This window comes from Podarcis erhardii, assembly GCF_964252035.2.
Source record: "Podarcis erhardii genome assembly, chromosome: 3".
Taxonomy (NCBI): Eukaryota; Metazoa; Chordata; class Lepidosauria; order Squamata; family Lacertidae; genus Podarcis; species Podarcis erhardii.
Genome location: NC_138507.1, coordinates 51,910,114 through 51,930,397, shown reverse-complemented (window position 1 = coordinate 51,930,397; position 20,284 = coordinate 51,910,114). Strand labels below are relative to the sequence as shown.

Here is a 20,284-nt window from a genome sequence, read left to right as displayed (position 1 = left end):
GTAATTTCTACATTAGTTCTTTTAAGTCAACTGGAGACAATCTCAATAGCTTTCTACTGTGTTCCCAAGTCAGGACCAGCAATACAATGCTCAAGCAAGGGCCAGTGCCTTTAAAGGGTTACTGAAGTGCTTTACTGTTGATACACTTTTGCATCCCACTCTAATCATTTCTTTTAATTATAATTTTAAAGGCCTTGTGGGTGAAAGTTCTGTATTTGGTCTTAGTTCAACAGTTCAATACTTAGTTCAAAACTTAGTTCAATACTATTCATGGTAGGAAGTCTTGGCATTCATCAAATGCTACCTTTTGGAACTGTCTGCAGAACAATTCCCTGGATATCTTTCTCCCAAAATTCTGTTGGCCCCAAAAGCTTAGCAACCTCTGCCAGAGGTTAAGTGTCCAACAGGTAAAACAGCAAAAAAAAAAAAAAAAAAAACCACAAACCAAAAAAACAACAACCCCAAAACCAATTTACATGTCCATATTGTCTTTTTATAAGAATCAAAGAGGTAGCTGGTGTAGATCTTAACCTCCACACGTATATGATTTTGGATGCAGTCTAATTTGTTTGTACATGTTGAAGGAGTGTCAATAAATCAAAAAGGGACTGGAGAGGGCTTTATAGCAGTTGGTGGTAGCTGAACAGCTCCCTACTTGCCATCCTTTCCTGTTATTCTGCCTATTATAGACTAAATTACTTTTAGTCTATAGTGTGTGTGATTCAGGATTTGAACTATATGCAGGATTGCACTAGTGGAATATTTGTATAGGTCTAGGTGCTGTAGTACAAAATTGTGAGTTTTAGAGGATGTGTGCTGGCATTCAGATAGATCCTAGATCAGGCATCCCCAAACTCGGCCTTCCAGATGTTTTTGGGGACTACAACTCCCATCATCCCTTTCCACTGGTCCTGTTAGCTAGGGATGATGGGAGTTGTAGTCCGAAAACATCTGGAAGGCCGCGTTTGGGGGTGCCTGTCCTAGATCATTCTTTCCTACCTAGAATTTTCCCTATCCAGGCACTGAATATCAATATGTATGGCTATTGTTTGCATCAATCATACTGCTTTTCAGATAAACTTTTGAACGCATCACTTTGTTCTGGAGTGCAATCAGCTGATTCAGAATTACTTACTGTATGTGTTAATTAATCCACTGTGATATCAATTCTAGCCATGTCTCTAATGGAAATAAAGTTTTTGAATTTTGGGGATGAATCTGCAAGAGCTACAACATGACAAGCAGGATTCATTTCATACTATTATTAACACACAGTGAATTGACATTAAAGGAAACTCATTGATATTAGAACAAATGAAACAATTAAACACAATTTAAACTACAAACTAGAAGAAATGAGAATTGTATAAACTTGCCATACTAGAATAGACACATACATTTTATTCATAGCTGTGAAAATTCTGTTCAACTGTGTATAGCTATTTGTTCTCAAACTATGCATTATATGGGACTCCCTATACCTGGGTGTTACTCATCTAAGTGTTACTCAGAGTACACTAATTAAAATTAATGAACATTAATTTGAGTGCATTTACCCTGAGTAAAACTTAGTTGAATGCCACCTGAGTTATTTAAACTATACATATATACAAATACATGTATGTGTTTTTGTTTAAAACAAACACGGCTTAGACCAGGGGTCTGCAACCTTTAAGACAAAAAGAGCCACTTGGACCCGTTCCCGATGAAAAAAAACCTGGGAGCTGCAAAACTCGTCATTATAAAAATAACTTTTTGTCACTTATTTTTATTATTTCTTTGTTTGACCCCTCAGAATTTACTCCTCCTCATAGAAATAAACGTTAAATTAACAAGTTACCTTTTTGCGTGTTTGTGTGTTCTTCACTCCCCTTCAAAACAGTGACCAGCGTACATGCCCCCTTTCAATGTAGCGGGCGGGCGGGAAGGTGATGTCGGCACGGTGCGTGACTAACGCACGCACCGCCCCCATGCGACATTACAGCCAGTATAGTACCCGCCACAGTGGGGAGTGTCGGGGCGCACAATGCGCCTCCTCCCCTCGCTAGTATCTGCCCCGGAGCCGCGGCAAAGGTGTACCAAAAAAGTACCACAATGGCAAAACATTAGTAGATTTAGTGAGGGTTTTGCGTTTTTTTACCCTAGGTGTTTTTTGTTTACAGAATGAAAATTTTGAATTACACATGTCTGAAATTTGTGGACATTGGCTGCAGCTGTGCAGGTGACCATATCTAGTAGCTCTGCTTCTTTGTAAATTCTGCAATTAAAAGTGACCCTGGTGTGACTTTCAACCTAGTTTATGTGGAAGAAAGTTCAATCACCCATCACAACTTTTTCTCCACTCCTCCCCTGTCCCTACATGATTGTAAATGAGAGCTGACTCACACCATGCATCTGCTGTTTGGCTGTAGGTGGGGGATTGAATGTTTAAGTGTCCCCACATAAAGATGCTAACATTTCAAAGGGAACATTAGGGTTGAAATTCTTCTCCTTAGGCAATGAGATCACAATCAAAGGAGAGGCTACCCAGGGAAGCAAAAACTTTGAACAGAAGGGGTGGAGCACACAGCATTCACAGGAAATGAACAACTTGGCACAGAACCACAAAATCTATTTAAAAAGGCAAAGGATACAATAATCATGGCTGTGACACACTCACAACTAGTTGTGGTTTGGCAAATAAATATGATTAATAAACATAAAACACTTAAAGATTTGATAATCATCATAATTGGGGTCAGTAGAGACTGGGTGTGGCCAGGTTGCTGCAGAAAATAATTGTTTCTTTAGCTGCTTTTTGTTTCTTTGCGTACCGGGCCAGAATAATTGGATTTTTCTTGTTCTTTTTTTGAATGCCTAATGTTCTGAACTGCACTCTTAATAGGTTATAACATGACTATCATGCTTTCCTGAGCCTTTCATCTTCATTTTGCTACATTGCACTTCTTCCCACAAACTTGTTTATAGCTGTGTGTGTGTGTGTACACTTACACTCTTGTACGCATACCCATATGTTTACGGATGCATCTGTCAGCTGCAGATAGCATTTCATGTGCCTGAGAAAAGTGTTCTTTGACCCACCAAAGCTTATGTCCAAATACTTGTTCGTCTTGAAGTTTCACTGGACTAGCCCCCACCCCCCAGGATTAATTCTTGGCTTCTTAGACTGCTGTTGAGTCACTAATGGAAAATCTTTAAAAAGAAGGATGTGTTCCAGTTTTGAGTTGGTACACAGAGTACAGAAGCATCCATATACACTAGCGAACCAAAAAGCTGGCCGTGTGGTACTGTCTGCTCTTATATTCTGCCCCAAGCTTCTACTGTAGATATGCCATTCTCTGTTTTATCATGGCCATGCTAGACATGTACCTCCAGGGTGAGCTGTGTTATAGCAATGACAAAACTGTTCTGTGCCTTCAGCAAGGATTCCAAACTGCTCAGGCAGATAAAGGCCCTTGCATGCAGTTAAATCTTGCTTGTAATGCATTGAAGGTTTGGCCACAGTCAATCTGTAGCTGAGGAAAGTCTTGCTGGTAGAGAGATAGGATTTCTGAGAGACCTCTACAACAGCCAATATCCTCCTAGATGTGTCTATCTGTTTGCAGCTCTCTCTCATTCTTTAACCTCCTGTTAGACAAACTTACCCCAACTGCTGCAAAGGTCTGGGTTGTGCATACTTGATTTTTATATTGAAGAAGGGATGTGGAGATTCTTAGACCTTGAAGCATATTGTGCAGTCCGTGGATCAAAACAACTGTGCTGATTTGGTTATTTCCCTTAATAGACAATGTATTTTGTGCTCTCCTCATTTTTTGTTATTGTAAAAATAAGTTGCCACAGTTGGCGTTTTGTGCAGACAAAATCTTTGGATTCAACCCAAAATCACCAGCTAAGGTTCTGAGTAATAACAACACGTGCTTTATTCCTTGTTATTGGAAGGCATGGGGGAGAGAGACAAGAAAGCATTTTCTATTAAAGAAGCTTTTATGATGCAGGGAAGAGGGCATCTAGAATTTGTCACAAGAAGGTAAAAGATACTACAAATAAGAGAATAAACAAAAATTATGCAAAATAATAATACATGATATAGAGCCAGTTTTTCTGAAGGCAGCCTTAGTTTTCACTGCCAGCAACAAATAACAGATCTTGCTTTCTGAATTCTGGTTAAAGAAATAACTGCTGCTCCCCTGCTAAGAACAGCAAAAAAAATCTGGGAAACTTGCCCCAATCCTTTTAGCCATACAGAAGATACCACATTCTTCCTTTAGCCATTTTCGTGTTTGTGGTCTCTGCACTGCTGGAAATGTGCATATGTAAAGCTACCTACAGAAGTGTGTGGAGCTTTAAGAACAAGGTATTTGTAGCCCTGGGGAATAAGATGGATTCTTCTTTGTGCACAGATAATGTGTAGAGTAATATTTATGTTTCTGTGGAAATTTTGAATGTGGCAATATTCATTTTGCTGATTTGGACATCTATATCCTTTATTCACAAGAATATTGAATCCTATGCCATAGAATATGTATTTCTGGCCATGCAGCAACAAGCTACTCAAGCTTCTATGTTGGTCATGGAACACACATTCACTGTTTGATTTTGTTCATGCAGAAGCCTTATCTTTGCTGCTCTACATATATTGATGTTCAGTTTGCATATCATAGTTACCACCTTTGTTGACTACAGTACTGCTTTTTCTGTGCAGGAATGATTTCAGTCATTTGTAGGCCCTTTGTTACCATAGTATCATGTCCCCTTACTGCTGCTTCCCTGAGCCTACATACTGTACTACTGGCTGACACTAGAGAGGGTGGGTTCAGGTTCATCCCTCAATACTATTACAGCCACAGAGTCTAAGTTCATATTGGAGCAGTAGGCGTGGGGGAAGCAGGGGAGAGAAAGGAAAGTGGCTAGAAAGTGAAGCATTGTCCTTCAAGTCTGGCCTTTCACTTGTTCCCGCATACTACCCCAGCACAGCCTCTTATTTATCAAGCACTGATCCCAAATGGAAGTGGGAGTGATTCCTAGGGGAGGGAGACAGAAATGGTTGATTCTTTTTCCTGCCAGTGCTACAGGAACTGGAGTCTTTTTTAGTTGCACCATGAGGCAAAAGAGAAGCAGGAAGAGGAGAAAAAGGGCTAAGATTGGGTTGTGTAACTGTGCTGTTAAAGCATGCGCACAAGGATAAACAAAAATGGTGGCACCTAGGTCTAATTTTGAGGGTTGCGGTTGGCAGTGGTTCAGTTTGTATGTTGGGATGAGGCCCCTGACAGGTGTCCAGGCATGCCAGCTGCTGAGGAGAGGGTGGCCCTCATGCTTCTTAAGGGAAAACCCCCCACATTATTTATTTAGCCCCACCCATCTGACTAGGTTGCATTCTGGGAAGCTTCCAACAAAATATAAAGGGACACAACAATTATTAAAAGCCTCCCAAAACAGGGCTGCCTTCAGATGTCTTTGAAAAGTCATATAATTGTTTGAATTTTTGACATCTGATGGGAGGGCGTTTCACAGGACAGGTGCAACTACCAAGAAGGCCCACTGCCTGGTTCTTGTAACTTCTCGCAATGAGGGAACTGCCAGAAGTTCCTCAGAGCTGGGCCTCAGTGTCAGGACTGAATGATGATGGTGGAGGCACTCCTTTAGATGTGTTTGCACCTAGCTTTTGACTACTTACAACCAAGTGAAGATGCCTGGGTGCCAGGATGGCACCTGACATCTCTACCATCTGGAGGTGCATGCCTACGGATCATTTGATCTGGACCGTTTTTACACGCTAATACCCCATCTTGTAGAATTCTATCAGTTATATTTTATCTGCATAATTAGAATGAATTTCTGGAACCAAAATGCTTTTTCTGTGCAGCCTAAGCAGAAGCAGTCACCATTAAGAAAAAGAGGTCAGAATATGCCAATATATATGTGGACTCTCCATGGATTTTTTCTTTAAGGTCTGAAAGCTCTTAACCTAGCTCAAGGTTGTCATCTGAACTAACCAGATATTTAACTGAGAATCAATCATAATCAGTCTGTCATATGAAAAATAAGACTTTAGAGCCATCTTGCCCCAAAATGGCAACTAGACATTCTGTTTTGACAACTGTAACTCCTTTTAAGGAGCCATTTGGTGTCTAGGTTATATACCTGAGTTTCTGACACTGTCCTCAGGTATATAGGGCCAAACTGTTTAGGGCTTTAAAGGTCAACACCAGCACTTTGAATTGTGCTCAGAAATGTACTGGAGCCAATGTATATATATATTTTAGGACTGGTGGTTTGTGCTCCTGGCAGCCGCTCTCAGTCACTATTCTAGCAGCCACATTCTGGATTAATTGTAGTTTCTGAGTAACCTTCAAAGGTAGCTGTACGTAGAGTGCATTGCAGAAATCCAAACAAGAACATCTCAATTTCTTCCCCCACTCCCCAATCTTGAGAAGCTGAAGAATCTTAATTTTTCATATATGTGGAGCATACTAAAATTCTCAGTTTTTTGAGGTTGCAAATATATGTACAAAATATTGGTGTGAAAATCAAAACCTACCTATAGTGCTTCTTAACATTGTCATATATACTATGTAATTCAGTGGTACTAGATTTGTTCCTAGTAACAGCCGCAGTGGCGGATGTAGGCTGTCAAATTTCAGCAGCTCTTTCTGGAATGCTAAAATTCAGCATCACCCCCCACCTACCTCTCTTGCTCCGTTCTACATCACTGTTGACATGTCCCCTGTGGCACCAGTGTCCAGTGCAGCCGAACCAGTTACACTAGCCTAAAATTGCCTTGGGCAGCAGGGCTGGTTCCAGAAACATTCCTAAGCAGTAGCAGCAGACATAATTAACAACTGGGAAGGGGGGGAGGGAATAAACCTTATCAGTAATGGACCAGCAATCCTATTAGATTCCAAATAACTATACGTCTTGTAAATCTGTCTGGTTCCAATTGGCTACTTTGAAGGAGGAAGAGTTTAAGAACTGGTGCTATTGCTTCTGGGTCAATGAAAAAGCTGTATGCCCACCTTGGCCTCAAGGCAAAAAACCTGTTCCCTAAGAGCTAGAAGCTCAGTGGAATGAGGACACACCCATGACTTCTGTCCAACAAACTGCAATACATTGGAAATTCCTCACCCTTCTGGTGATTTTCTACCTTCATATCAGTTTTTGTAATTTATTGTGTTACTTTATTTGAGAGCTTGGCATTTCTTAGATCAAACAGTGGAGAGGCAGAGGCCTCCTCACCCTGTTGCCTTACTCAGCTGCTTAACTTTTCTGTGAGCTTGATCCTTTGTTTCTGGGGCCAAGACACTGTATCAGTTGGAGCTCTCTCTAGTTTATGGAGCTGGCTTAGTCGCTGGGCTAGCTACCCTTAGCTGCTGCTGAAGCCAATGATATCAGGTGATCTGACTCAACTTCCAGGGATTAGGAATTTGAAAGGGTGGGGGGATTTAGGAAGTGAGGTGTGGACAATGGATGTCGACCAAGAGGTATGTGGACAGTGAGTAACTGGTCATTGATGCTCTGTTGAGGATTCATTTTTTAAAAAAGAAAACTAACTAGGTTTTACCTGGTTTTAAACTGAACTGAATGCTGAAATTTGAGTCTCCACAGAGCCTTATCTAAAAGCTATGCCTATGTATGATTCAAAACTGACTTCCGCTAGCTAGGTTTGTATTGTGTGGAACTGTATTGGTGAGGGTGAGGGGATTATTCCTTCTCCAAAGTTGGGATTTAGTCCAGGTTTTTTTGTTTTTTTGTTTTGTTTACTGTGGTTCTTGTAGTTTCCTTGCTAGGGTAGAGCTGAAAACTTTTGGTGGGAGAATTTTGGAGGAGACATTCTTCACTCGGTCATAGCAGAGTTAGTACAGTGGCGGTTGCTTCACGCACATTAAAACTTTGTTAGATTAGCATCTGGCTAAATCCATCTTTAAACAAACGTTCCTCATGAAAATACTTCAGCTAGAATACATTACAGACTCTTAGCTTTACAAATAGGTGAATGTTCTAGCCACAGTTTCCAGAAATTACAGCAAACAAGTCTCCATCTGCTGGCAGTAAAATGAAGATGAAAAAGGTTCCAAACAGCTTAAGTCTGAGTAAGACTTAGTTGCCGCGGAGCGCAACTCAAACGCGCTCAACCCAAAGCACATTTAACTCGAGGTATGACTGTATAGAACAGCAGGGTAAGGTTTCAGTAAAGGTGTTGCTTTTTCCTTTCCTACTCCTCATCCTCTGCAAGAGTCAAAGCATTCTACAAAGCACAGTGGCGTAGCGTGGGTTGTCAGCACCCGGGGCAAGGCAAGTAATTTGTGCCCCCTAACCCGTGGATTTGCGCCCCCTAACCCTAACCCCCAGATGTTGCGCCTGGTGTGGCCGGCCCCCCCCCCCTGCACCTCCCACGCTACGCCACTGACAAAGCACTTACTTGTCATGATCCTATGATCCCATTTGTCTTCAGTGGACAAAGCTGGGGATTCAGAGGTATAGAAGGGGTTTCCCCTCAGAACTGGCCCTATGGTTTTTTCCTGCAGCACAGCTGGAACCTGAGGAAGCCATTTTGCAGTCTTTGGATTCCAGGCCTGAAGCTCCAACAGAACCAGCACTGTTTGAGTCAACAGGTAGTGATCTTGATGAAGTCTCTTTAACTGATGAGACTTCATTTACTAGAGGTGGAGGTAGTCCTGCAGCTTCATCTAATGCTAAATCTTGGTTTGCTGTTCAGCAAACCTTGCACAGAACTATCCAAGACATTTACTGATTTGCTTGGACTTTGCCTTATCAAAACCTGACTTCTGCTTTGCTCTTTTTTTATCTGAACCTGAATTTTTTCATGCTTGATATTGTCTGACTAGAAGTTGAATTTGGACTTGCTTGACTTTTCCTTGTAAATTTGTGCTTAGCACTCTCATCCTGCTTGAGCTCAAACCTCACCCAGCTGAGACCACCATCTGAAACAGACAACTATTTTGCTGTTCAAGGTCTTTGTGGGGAAACACCTCTTAGGGGCTGGTGTTACAGTGCAGCATTTTGTTGCAAGTCTTTACTTCCATATTCAGAATTTGCATTGCAGAATAGAAACCACACTTATTCAAGTGTTTGTGTTATTGCTATAGTCAGAATTTCAACTGAATGACTGTGCTATTCATTGTAATGTCAGAATGATAAATATGGGACTTATTGCTATGGCAGTAGTGCCACATGATATTAGTGTTTTGAATCAAAAACAAGCACATTGCAACCTAATGGGATGCTATATATGACTACGTGGTAGCAGTTTTTCAACTCCTTAGGTTGCAAAGAAATTTTATTGTAAAATGGTACTCTCAAAAGCGCAAATACTTCATTTAGTTTGAAAAAAACTGATTTAAATATAATTTACTTAACATCTCATCACATTCTGAAAATAATAACTTGTATAGCTAAAGGTGTACTGTGAGTACAAACTTGAAGTAGGACAGCAATATTTCTCAACAATGGAGCTCAGGATTTTAATTTGATAAAAGAATGCTACTTTACATATTGCTAACCTTTTAAATTAAATTGCAGACCCTTCTGCACAACCCAGCCATGGACTCTCTAGGGCACATTTTGATTTTCAGTAGAAGATTTTAACCCTGCCAAAAATATATCTGTATAGGATATATTCTGAGAACAGCTGGGAAGAGCACTGTCCCTGGTTTGGCTCCAGTTCCATGTTCTGTTGCCAATCAGTACCTCTTTCATTAATTTAGCATTACTGTATTCACATTTATTTACATAGCACCATTAACATACATGGCTCTGTACACAATTAAAGGAAGTAATTCTACCACAAAGCATGTACAGTCTAAAACAATGAATAAACAATACAATTAAAATAAGTTAAAATGTACTTCCACATTTTCAGACTCTAGATCCCCTCACCACACAGTAGTCATAAATCAGCCCTTGGAGAGTGATAACAAGTTGATCACTGTAGTAGTAGTAATGGATTTCTTGTATCAGCAGGGGCTTCACCTAGATTACCTTTGAGATCCTTTCCAACTCAGTAATTTCTTATATCTAAAACATTTTTAACTTTTATCACTTAAAAAAGCAGTTGTTAATTGGAGTTATAAAATATAAAACTTGATAAATATATTTAGGAAGCTGAAAATTTCTTGGGTGATATCCAGTGTTGGTTATACTCAGAGTAGGCCCATTAGAATTAATGGACTTAAATTACTTAGCACTAGATAGTACTAATTTCTGAGCAACTGATTTCCTGTGATCTTAAGGAATGTTAGGCAGTTTTTTATATAAGAGAATAGCATAAATAAAGTAATTTTTAAAATTCTATAATAATTTTTCAAATGAATCTAAATTAAGTATACATCACTCTTTGAATAATCAGCAAATCAGGTCATATAGGATATGAAGGTTCCTAGTGACAGACCTTTGAACAATAGATTTCATTTTGTCTGACATGATTTATTATTTCATTAGCTTCCAATTTCCAACTTGGATCTTCAGTATGAGCTGCACACATTTATCCCCCCGCCCCGAACATCGCTTCTTGTTGTCTGTATGCCCTAGCCTAGAATTTAGGAGTTATGGTTCATCACCAAATATATCCTCCTCCATTTTTTAAAAAACAACCTTCACATTTCTGAAGAAGAGGGGGAATTGTGAGCACTAGGGTGAGTGTCTCTTTGAAAAGGCAGCACTATTAAGGGAAGACACTGTGTGTTGAATTCCAGTTCTTTTGTGTAAGGGCCGGCGGTCCATTCTGTAGCATCAGAATGACAGGAGGTGTTCAGTATGATTAATGGAATCACAGCTCTGTGATTGACTAGCCCGTCTGTGCTTTCTGTGTATTTAGAATTCTGCCACTGATGACTAATTGTGAAGTTAACATTACAGTAGAGGTTGAACTGCAGTTTTTTTGTTTTTAATAGCAGAGTGAATTTGTGCATCCCTGTTTTAGCTGTTAAAGTTTAGGTGTAAAATAAATGTATAGTACTAGACTGCATTTTGCTATTTATAGGAAATAGGGGACTTTTTGAAGTTGAAATATATTCTAGACCACCTTTAACATAAATTGGTGTGCATTTTATTTAAACTCAGATTATTCAGCTGTTTTCTGAATTTGAAAAGCAAGTTATCCGTAAGTAGTGGAAATAGATTTGAGATTCCAACTGTACACAAGCAGTGTTCATAAAAAGTAGATTTTTGAGAAGGAAAGCCTTCACAGAACTTTAAAAATTATAATTTATTAATGATGTAATTATATCCTTAGAAGATACAGTTTGTTTAAACTATTCACGTTTTTAGCTTTAAAAAAGGATTGGTTGTCTATGGCTGTCAAGAATACAAAGAGCTGTTGTGATCAGCCATAGAGCTTTTGTGGCTGTATGCTATACCTAGCAGCAGTGGAGAGATAATGAGTAAGCTCAAAGTGAAATCATTTTGGAAAAAAATAGGACTAAAAAAAAAAGCAATTTTATACTAAATTACATAAATTTTTATTTTGGGGAGTGCATATAATGGGAACAAAAATCAGCCTGTGTACTAATAGATGCACTTCAATGCAGTTTTTTATGTGTTTAACTCACCCTAAGGTTAAGCACAAGTCCCCATTGATTTCAGTGGGAGATAGCTGTGCATTTACTTAAATTTCCCATTAAAATAAATGAAGTTAAATGTGCTTAGCTATAGCTGGATTGTGGAACAGGTATGTTTTTGAAGAATACAAAAACATCAACACTGTCAGAAATTTGAAAGTGTATTTGTTACTATTATACTGAGTCTTGTAAGCCACACAGTGAGAGCAATGTGTTCTGAAAGGAGAGTTAACAATTTTTAAATCAATGAATAAAATAGACAAGAAATGTGGCTAGACATGTTGTAGTTTTTAATGTGTACAATATATTTTTAGGGCTATTCTTGCTTTCCCTACCTTGAGACAGAACACTAAAAAAATCTATCCATGCCTTGGGTAGCTTCACAGATTGACTAGTGTAATGCTTCTAGACAGGGCTGCTCTTACTGTCAATTTCAAAACTTCATCTAGTCCACAATGCAGCCAAAATGGAAGAAGGTTTTAGTTAGATTCATACACACAAATATGAGAAAAAATAATATATATGTAATTTCTCTAAAAGTATACATGTTAAAGAGACAGAACATACAGTGACAGTATCTCTAAAAGAAACACAATGATAAAAATTAAGTGGAATGTAAACTAAATTGAATGAATTTTAAAATAGTATTTTTATACAGGCAACTCCCCATTTGCACGGGGGTTGTGTTCTGGATCATTTTGTATTCATTTTGTATAAACAAGTTCATTAAAATAAAATAAGCAAACTTTACGTACAAACAGTTGTACATAAGACCATTCCACCCCTTTCTGGTGTGGAAAACTGTGCAGTCAATACTACATCAGAATATCGGTGTAACTGATCCGACACTAGGCAGAATTAACATAGCAAAACTTAGGGTATGTTCATATTACTGCTTACTCTGCATCCAGTTTTCTAATTGGATTGGAGCAGATTTGAGGATAAAGCACATCAAAGAGAAATATTTGTCAAGAAATCATAGGGTTGGTATGGACTGTAGCTAAAGTCGGCCCAGCATACCTGAAGGAGCATCTCCACCCCCGTCGTTCTGCCCAGACACTGAGCTCCAGCGCCGGGGCCTTCTGGCGGTTCCCTCACTTTGAGAAGCCAAGTTACAGGGAACCAGGCAGAGGGCCTTCTCGGTAGTAAGGCCCGCCCTGTGGAACACCCTCCCATCAGATGTCGTTAATAAACAACTATCTGACTTTTAGAAGACATCTGAAGGTAACCCTTCAGGGGTTTAGGGAAGCTTTTAATATTTGATGAATTATTGTATTTTAATATTTTGCTGGAAGCCACCCAGAGTGGCTGGGGAAACCCAGCCAGATAACATTATTATTATTATTATTATTATTATTATTATTAATAATAATAAAAATGATGGTGATGATGATGAATGTAGCAGTGGGAGCACATTAGATGTGGAGTAAGCAGTATTATGAATGTACTTTTACCAAAGGTACCCATGCTTTCAGTGGTCACCTCTGGTGTTGGTTGCAGGATGAGGGATCAAGAAGGACAATGGAATGTTTACAACATCCTAGTTTTGAAGACTCTTGATTTGAATTTCATTCAAATTCTGGATGAAAATCATTAATTTTTGTGCTTGCTTTTGTAGTTATATATTAACTATAACGTAATGCAACGAAAACCATTTACAAATAGTTTCTCCAGTTGTTAATTCTTTATTGTTAATCCTGTGTTACCTGAAAGTAAGCCCCATTGTACATAGTGGGCATGCAAAGGTCATACTGTTCATTTTCTTAAGAAACTACATTTGTAGCATTCTCAAGTAAGGGAAGTTCAAAATGAACAGCAGTTGAAAGAAAAACCATCTTGTAGTTCTCTTGACTTTACATTACTGTAAAGAATGTATATAATGTCTAATTTTCCCATTATCAATAAGTGAGCAATGATCTTGGTCATTAAACCATGTTGTAATTTATCTCCTGTCTTTTCCTAGGTGTGCTGTGTCATCGATATCTCAGGATGCCACTGGTAAAAAGAAACATAGACCCTAGGTATCTTTGTCATACAGCACTACCACGAGGCATCAAGAATGAACTGGAATGTGTTACAAATATTTCCTTGGCAAATATAATCAGACAACTAAGCAGTCTAAGTAAGTACCCCGGTATATTAAGGGACAGTGCGTTTTGAGCTAATGTGTAATACAGCTGCATTTTATAGTTAAACAAAATAAAATTACTCTCTTCAAAACAATTAATTCATAATGTTCATCCCATCTTTTTTTAATCATTCCAAAATGTTCTATGTCCCCATCAATTGTGCATTTAACAAACTGTATGATGTGTAGTTTTATTGTTAATGGTCTTAAAATAACTGAACTGGCAGTTATACAAAGTTTATATAAGGACTATAGAACTCAGGCAGAAATTTCTCTCTGTACTCTGCCAACTTGGTATGTGTCTGGTATTTTGAGGATAATATTGGGATAATACAACTGCCATGTATATGAACATTTCTCTGTTGGAGTGGCCCCTTTTATGTCCTTCTGCCTTTCAGTAATTTTCACTCTTCATTTGCTTTTCGGTTTTGGTTTTTTTAAAATCTAGATTTTAGTTCTGTACACATTTCTGTCAGTTGTACTACTTATGAAGCACAATGACAATTGTTAGTGAATGCTAGTAGCCAACATGTGCAGTTGCCATGCAAAACATAGATGTAATAAGGCTCCTGCTCAGTAGGCTAATAGTGTTAACCTAACCAAAGTTAAAAGGACTCGACTGATTTAACAAAAGAACGATTGACTTTTGAGACTGGTAACCTAAAGCAGAAGATTGGTAGCTCCACACAATTTTAAGGAGAGAAGGTTTATATTCCAGCCTGGGGAAAGGTTAATGGTAGAGGCTGCTCCCAAGACATCCTGAATAAAGAGGAAAAGCAGGAAAACAGGTAGTTGCATATGTTTAAATTAGAGTAAACAAGAAACAAACCACTGATTTAATGTTCAGAGAAGGCGGGGGGGGGATATGGGATATTATTAATGGTAAAATTCAGAACCACTTTTCAACTCAAAAAGGGTCCTCAAAAATATAATTGAAAAATAACAATGTACAAATAAGCATAAACTACAAAATATTTGCAAAACACAGATTGTGTAAATATGAAGACTATAGGTAATAGTATTTTGGAATGTTTTATGTGTTTGCATGAGTACTGTTATAGTCTATTATGCTTATATTAAGTAGGCAGTAGAAACCTCCAGTCCATGGGCCATGCCATTTTGGGTGGCCATGCCCAACCGTCACTCACTTTATATCATATGACATCAGGTGCAGGATGACTAAAGTTACACCTGCAGAGGACAATCAGATGCCTTGAGAGTTTGCTCCCAGTTGTTTCTTAGCAGCCCTGGCCTACTGTTTTTACATGGAATCGGAGCCACCTGGTGTCATATGACATCAGATAATTGACAGATGTGGGTTGGCCACTTTTTTATCCAGTCCATTGGACAAAAGTGGTTCTCCAACCCTGTCTTAAGTGTTTTGTCATAAACCTTAGGGGTACTGGAAGTAGTCTATATGACCTTTCCTAGTAGCACATTTAATGATTGATCATTTATATATTTCAGTTTTTGTACTGATCTTTTGCAAAAAACAAAGACACTATGGCTCTATTTAACCAGATAGCAAGAGTTTGGTAAAGCTGAAATAATATTACAGTCTTACCTGTAGAAAATTGAAGCTGATTTCATATTTCATACCACAGATTTCATATTTTCACTTGTGACCTATGTTCTAAAGTATGCTCATAAAAACTTGTTTATTCATTCTCAAAATAAGAATAATTTTTAAAACATAGCTGTAGGTTAATTGCCCTGAACTACACTTTGCTTTATGTATGTAGCAGAAGTGAAAAAAGGAAACAATAAAGCTTCCCCCCTTTTCTATATTAATTTTAAATGAAGTAATACTTTAGAACCCTACAGCAATCTTACTGAAATGTATTGTTTTTCCCTCTGAGCTGTAACCACTTCAAAAGGCTATCAGATGGAATATGGTGCGTGCAGTACTGGCCTGAACTGCAACTATTTCTAGTACATTTTAACCACTGACATTATCATTTTCCATCCTGTGTCAGCCAAATGCATCCTAAGGAGAGCAGCGCAGAGCTATAGCATGTGCATAGCTTCTCTAATAAATTAAAGTCTTCAGCTTCTTCAGGATCCTTGACCCAGAAGTTCATTATGACTTCAGTTAAAAAATGAATATACGTCTCTTTTTTCAAATATGCTTATCTGGTGTTTTTATACTGGAGTATTACACTGAGTATTAGATTAGGGGAAGGCTCGGTCATGTGTTTCTCACCAATTAAAAGTTGTGTATGTGTGTATGGTTTTGTTTTGTTTTTAAAGTGACTACTTTAATTCAGTTCTCTACAAGTTGGGAGAGATGATAACCAGCACATGCATAAGAAATCTACCACTTACATGGATTATTCAGTAAGCTGCTGCCCTGTTCCCTGCATTACCACATTGAGTATCATGTCTTAAATTAGGTGATCACTGGAGTTTCAGGTGTACAGAGATAATATCAAATTCCAGATTCTTCTGCTAGTTAAGAGTTTTGCCAAATACCACTGAGACTGTAGCTGTGGCCTGGATAAGATCTAGCTTTTAGCCACTAGTGGTTCCATCTATATATCATTCGGAGTAGCGAAAGCAAGCACATGAAAACATATTGACAGCAATTGCACTTCCATTTGTTTCTAGGATTTATTGCTCCCCCTTCACTATGGGTGCCATACAGCAATATAATAGTTCAATAATAAAATCAACTAAAACATTTTACATCTAAATAGGGTGTGTCTTAAATATATATCTTAGCTGTCAAAGGCCAGGATAAAGAGGTGTGTCTTCAGCATACAGCAAAAGCTGTACAATGAAGGCACCAGGCACACTTCTCTGGAGACAGAATTTCACAGCTTAAAGGCTGCCACAGAGAATGTCCTCTTCCATGGCCACTAGGTTGGCCCCTTGTCCATGATTAAGACATACATGATAGATGTTTTATTACCAGCAGGCCTAGTGTTTAACACACTACCACCATACCAGTTATGTACTATCCCCCTGAAAGATTGTCAGAATGGAAGCATGAGCATTTTCTTCAAACATTAACTTTGTTCCTCTGGTGGACTGTCAAGTTTCAGTGGCTGAGAAGTTCAGTATATGTGCAGGTATATTTCAATGCATTATATGGTTTTGTATCTTAAAATACTACAAGGTGAGCATTTGAGGATAAAGTGGGATTGCAGGATTTGAGATTTTATAGAGGACTAGCTCTCTGGTAAGCCTAGTGACAATTATCTCAATAATGATGGGAAAGATCAAGGAATTTTTTTAACTCATAAGGAAGTACAAATTTTTGTGTAAGCCATGAGCCATTCAGTGACAGGAATTAGCTTTTATATTGCATGAAACCATGGGATGTAGCAGGCTTTAAATATAAAGCCTGTTGGGAGAGAACTGTAAGTCCCAGTGAAATTCTTCAGGCAAATAAATAAGAAGTGACATTTTGAAATATATTATTGTATCTTTTTCAGGTTTATAATTACATATATGTGCATTTTAAATAATAAAGAAAAAGATTTCTATCAAAATGTTTGTAAAACATTGGTGATTGAGACCTTAGGAAAACACTGAATGCTTGGCCAAGATAGGTGCATTTCAGGTTGCATGGCATTCAGTGCTTAAAAATATAACAAAATGCTGTGCAAGCAACCATTACAGACCTGTGCCACTTTCTTATTTTGGGAACTCTGCTCTGGCAAACTTAATTGCATTAATTTTGATACAGCAGAAGACTGGCAACACTCCAGATTCAAAACTGAATCATGTAGTGATTGAATCCATTTTATTTCATTTGCAAATACATATTTAAACACTTCCTTCCATGGTTGTCTTATGTGCATTTCATATTTTTAGAGTGCTACTGATTACTGTAATTCTGCCGTGGGAATAAAGCATCAGATGTCTTGTTGCACCTGGGAGAATGATTGAGAAGGGAAATAGGGCATATCCTGGATGATAAAACAAAAATGTAAACTCCTAAGAACAGGGTCAAGCTTCTATTAAGGAGAATTGCAATGTCTTAACTTTCTTAAATTGGCAAATTTTGATAATAAACAGATTTACTAAGGTGGACAATGAAGCCACTGGGTTGGGTAATTTCTCCAAGTGACGGAGGCAGGAGCAAAGAATTATGGGAGGCAGGCTTATGTAAGAATGCCCTATATCAAAGAATAATTTAACAAATTTAGCTGCTTGTTGAAATTCTTAACCCTAACTTTTAAAAACTTTCCTTTGCAGGTAAATATGCAGAAGATATATTTGGTGAGCTTTTCAATGAGGCACACAGTTTTTCTTTCCGAGTGAACTCCTTGCAAGAACGTGTGGACCGTTTATCTATCAGTGTTACACAGCTTGATCCAAAAGAAGAAGAACGTAAGTTTTTATGTAAATGTTATGTGTGGTCTTGTGGATCATATCAGCCATAGTTGCTATTAGTAGTGAGCATATCTGGTGTGAGATGCAAAAGACAACAACAAAAATATTGGGGGGAGAGAGATTCTAACAGAAATTGGCAGGGGGTTGTCTGAACCTGTGGATCTCCTGATTCATGGAGCCTTATGAGGCTTCAGCAAAGACCTACCAAATGTTACTGAATTGTAGCAGCACTTAGAATCTCTCTGACGCCAGTGATAGTCTAGTTCAGAGCTTTCCAAACTGTGTGTCATGACACGTTAGTGTGTCAGCTGCAGTTTGTAGGTGTGTCGTGCAAACACTCCCCACGCTCGTCCCCTGGCTGAAAGGGGGTTAGTTTAACCTCTGGTTTGCTAGTAAAACTGAATTACTGTGTCACGAAATGATGCATGACTAGAAAGTATGTCACCAGCATAAAAAGTTTGGAAAGCTCTGGTCTAGATGAAGGTGAACAAACGGACAGACAAATTAGAAATAATGTTGGCTGGTGGCCCTCTGCTTCAAGGTTATAGGGCAGCCTGTTTGGAATGAGATTGTACTTCCCCAAAATCATGTTGATAAGTTGGAGGTACTCGTTCTGAGCAGTGATGCCAGCTTTCCAGCTAAAGTTGGATTTCACCATGACATTTCATGCTTTAGTGCTGGGTAGCTAACCACTTTTACCCCAAGAACCACATAGAGGGTTGGCCACCTCCCTCTCTCTCACACACACCATTCATACTGTTATTTGTTATCAATTTGTGGGATTTTAAGTAGTCTCTACAAAAATACTATTTTGGGGCACTGTTTTGTATTTTATGTCTTGTAAACTGCCTTCTGGAGACTTCACTTTGAAATATGACCTAAAATGTTTAAATAGAGTAATATTAGTACAGAATGCTGTCTCCAGGCTGTGGGTTAGAAAAGATCGTACCATTCTTTCTTTATTGCTTGCTTTGCATTGGCCTACATGTTTGTGCCAAGCTCAATTCAAGATGCTGGTTTAAATGTGTAAAGTCCTAAATAGTTTCAGAGCTGGGTACCTAGAGTTGTGCCTGCTCCCCTTTGTGCCACTGCATGCACTCCTTTCAACATTACACGTCTTAATCTAGGTGCTTCTGCTGAATAAGACTCCATGGAATCTGCTAGGAGTGGGGCCTTTTCAGTTGTAACATCAGTCCAGGGACACCTGTTAAAACCAGACACTTATATAAAGCTTTATTATTCCAGGCTTTCCTTTGCATTCCTTAAAAAAAAAAAAAAAGTTGCTGTGGATTTATGAGAGTCTTGCTGGCTTTTTGTTGCTCATGTGGCTTTGGATATTTTCCTGCTCATTTTAATTTTTGCACTATTGTTTTTTATTGATTGATCAATCAAAATTAAAGCAGGCCCGTCCAACTCCCAAGAGACTGCAATCTACTCCCAGTGTAAAGACCAGAGTTGTTGAGCTTTTTCGGGGGAAGAACACAGTTGTTGAGCTTTTTGTTTATTTGTTTGTTTGTTTGTTTGTTTGTTTGTTTGTGAGGGAGAAGGACATACTTTGCTCATTTCACACCCCACCAATAATAAACACACGTAGCGCTAAAGTCAATCACCATATTCCTCATCGCAATGAGAAAAAAACAAACTGCACCCACATGACGCGACGGAGGGACAAAGAGAGGGGGGCGGGGGCAGAAACATTCATTATGAAGTTTTCCTAAACCTGCGATTGATAAGGATCCCATGATCAACCAGAGTCACCAGGGGATCTACCTGTTGATCGCGGTCGACCAGTTGGACATGTCTGCTTTAAAGGATACATTGTAAGCTGCCTTGGTTTGTTTTACAAGAACAGTGGACTACACACACACACACACACACACACACACACACAAAGTGGTACCTCGGGTTACATACATTTCAGGTTACATATGCTTCAGGTTACAGACTCCGCTAACCCAGAAATATTACCTCAGGTTAAGAACTTTGCTTCAGGATGGCGGCAGCAAGAGGCCCCATTAGCTAAAGTGGTGCTTCAGGTTAAGAACAGTTTCAGGTTAAGAACAGACCTCCAGAACGAATTAAGTACTTAACCCGAGGTGCCACTCTGTGTGTGTGTGTATAATTTAAAATTAATCGAAACAAAACAAGTACAATTGGTTGGGAATATATCTCATCCTGGAGTTGCACTCTTTTAAAACCTAGTGTATGCTCTTGGGTGTGCTCTTGGATCTGGGGCTGCTGT

The 20,284-nt window shown here is 38.8% G+C and overlaps 2 protein-coding genes across 4 annotated transcripts in view; one reads left to right on the top strand and one right to left on the bottom strand.

The window, feature by feature from the left end:
- Positions 1-20,284, bottom strand: part of CDC40 (cell division cycle 40) — an 86,271-nt gene that overhangs the window by 46,929 nt on the left and 19,058 nt on the right. The window lies entirely within an intron of this gene.
- The window catches only part of WASF1 (WASP family member 1), a 44,790-nt gene that overhangs the window by 9,984 nt on the left and 14,522 nt on the right, over positions 1-20,284 (top strand). For 2 of the 3 annotated variants that reach the window (XM_081857133.1, XM_081857134.1), the window contains 2 exons: positions 13,537-13,695; positions 17,905-18,039. In XM_081857133.1, coding sequence (XP_081713259.1) covers positions 13,563-13,695; positions 17,905-18,039 — 268 coding nt within the window. In that variant the 5' untranslated portion in view covers positions 13,537-13,562. Of the gene's footprint in view, positions 1-2,147; positions 2,222-13,536; positions 13,696-17,904; positions 18,040-20,284 lie in introns of those variants that run through there. The other variant, XM_081857132.1, reaches the window with a different exon arrangement.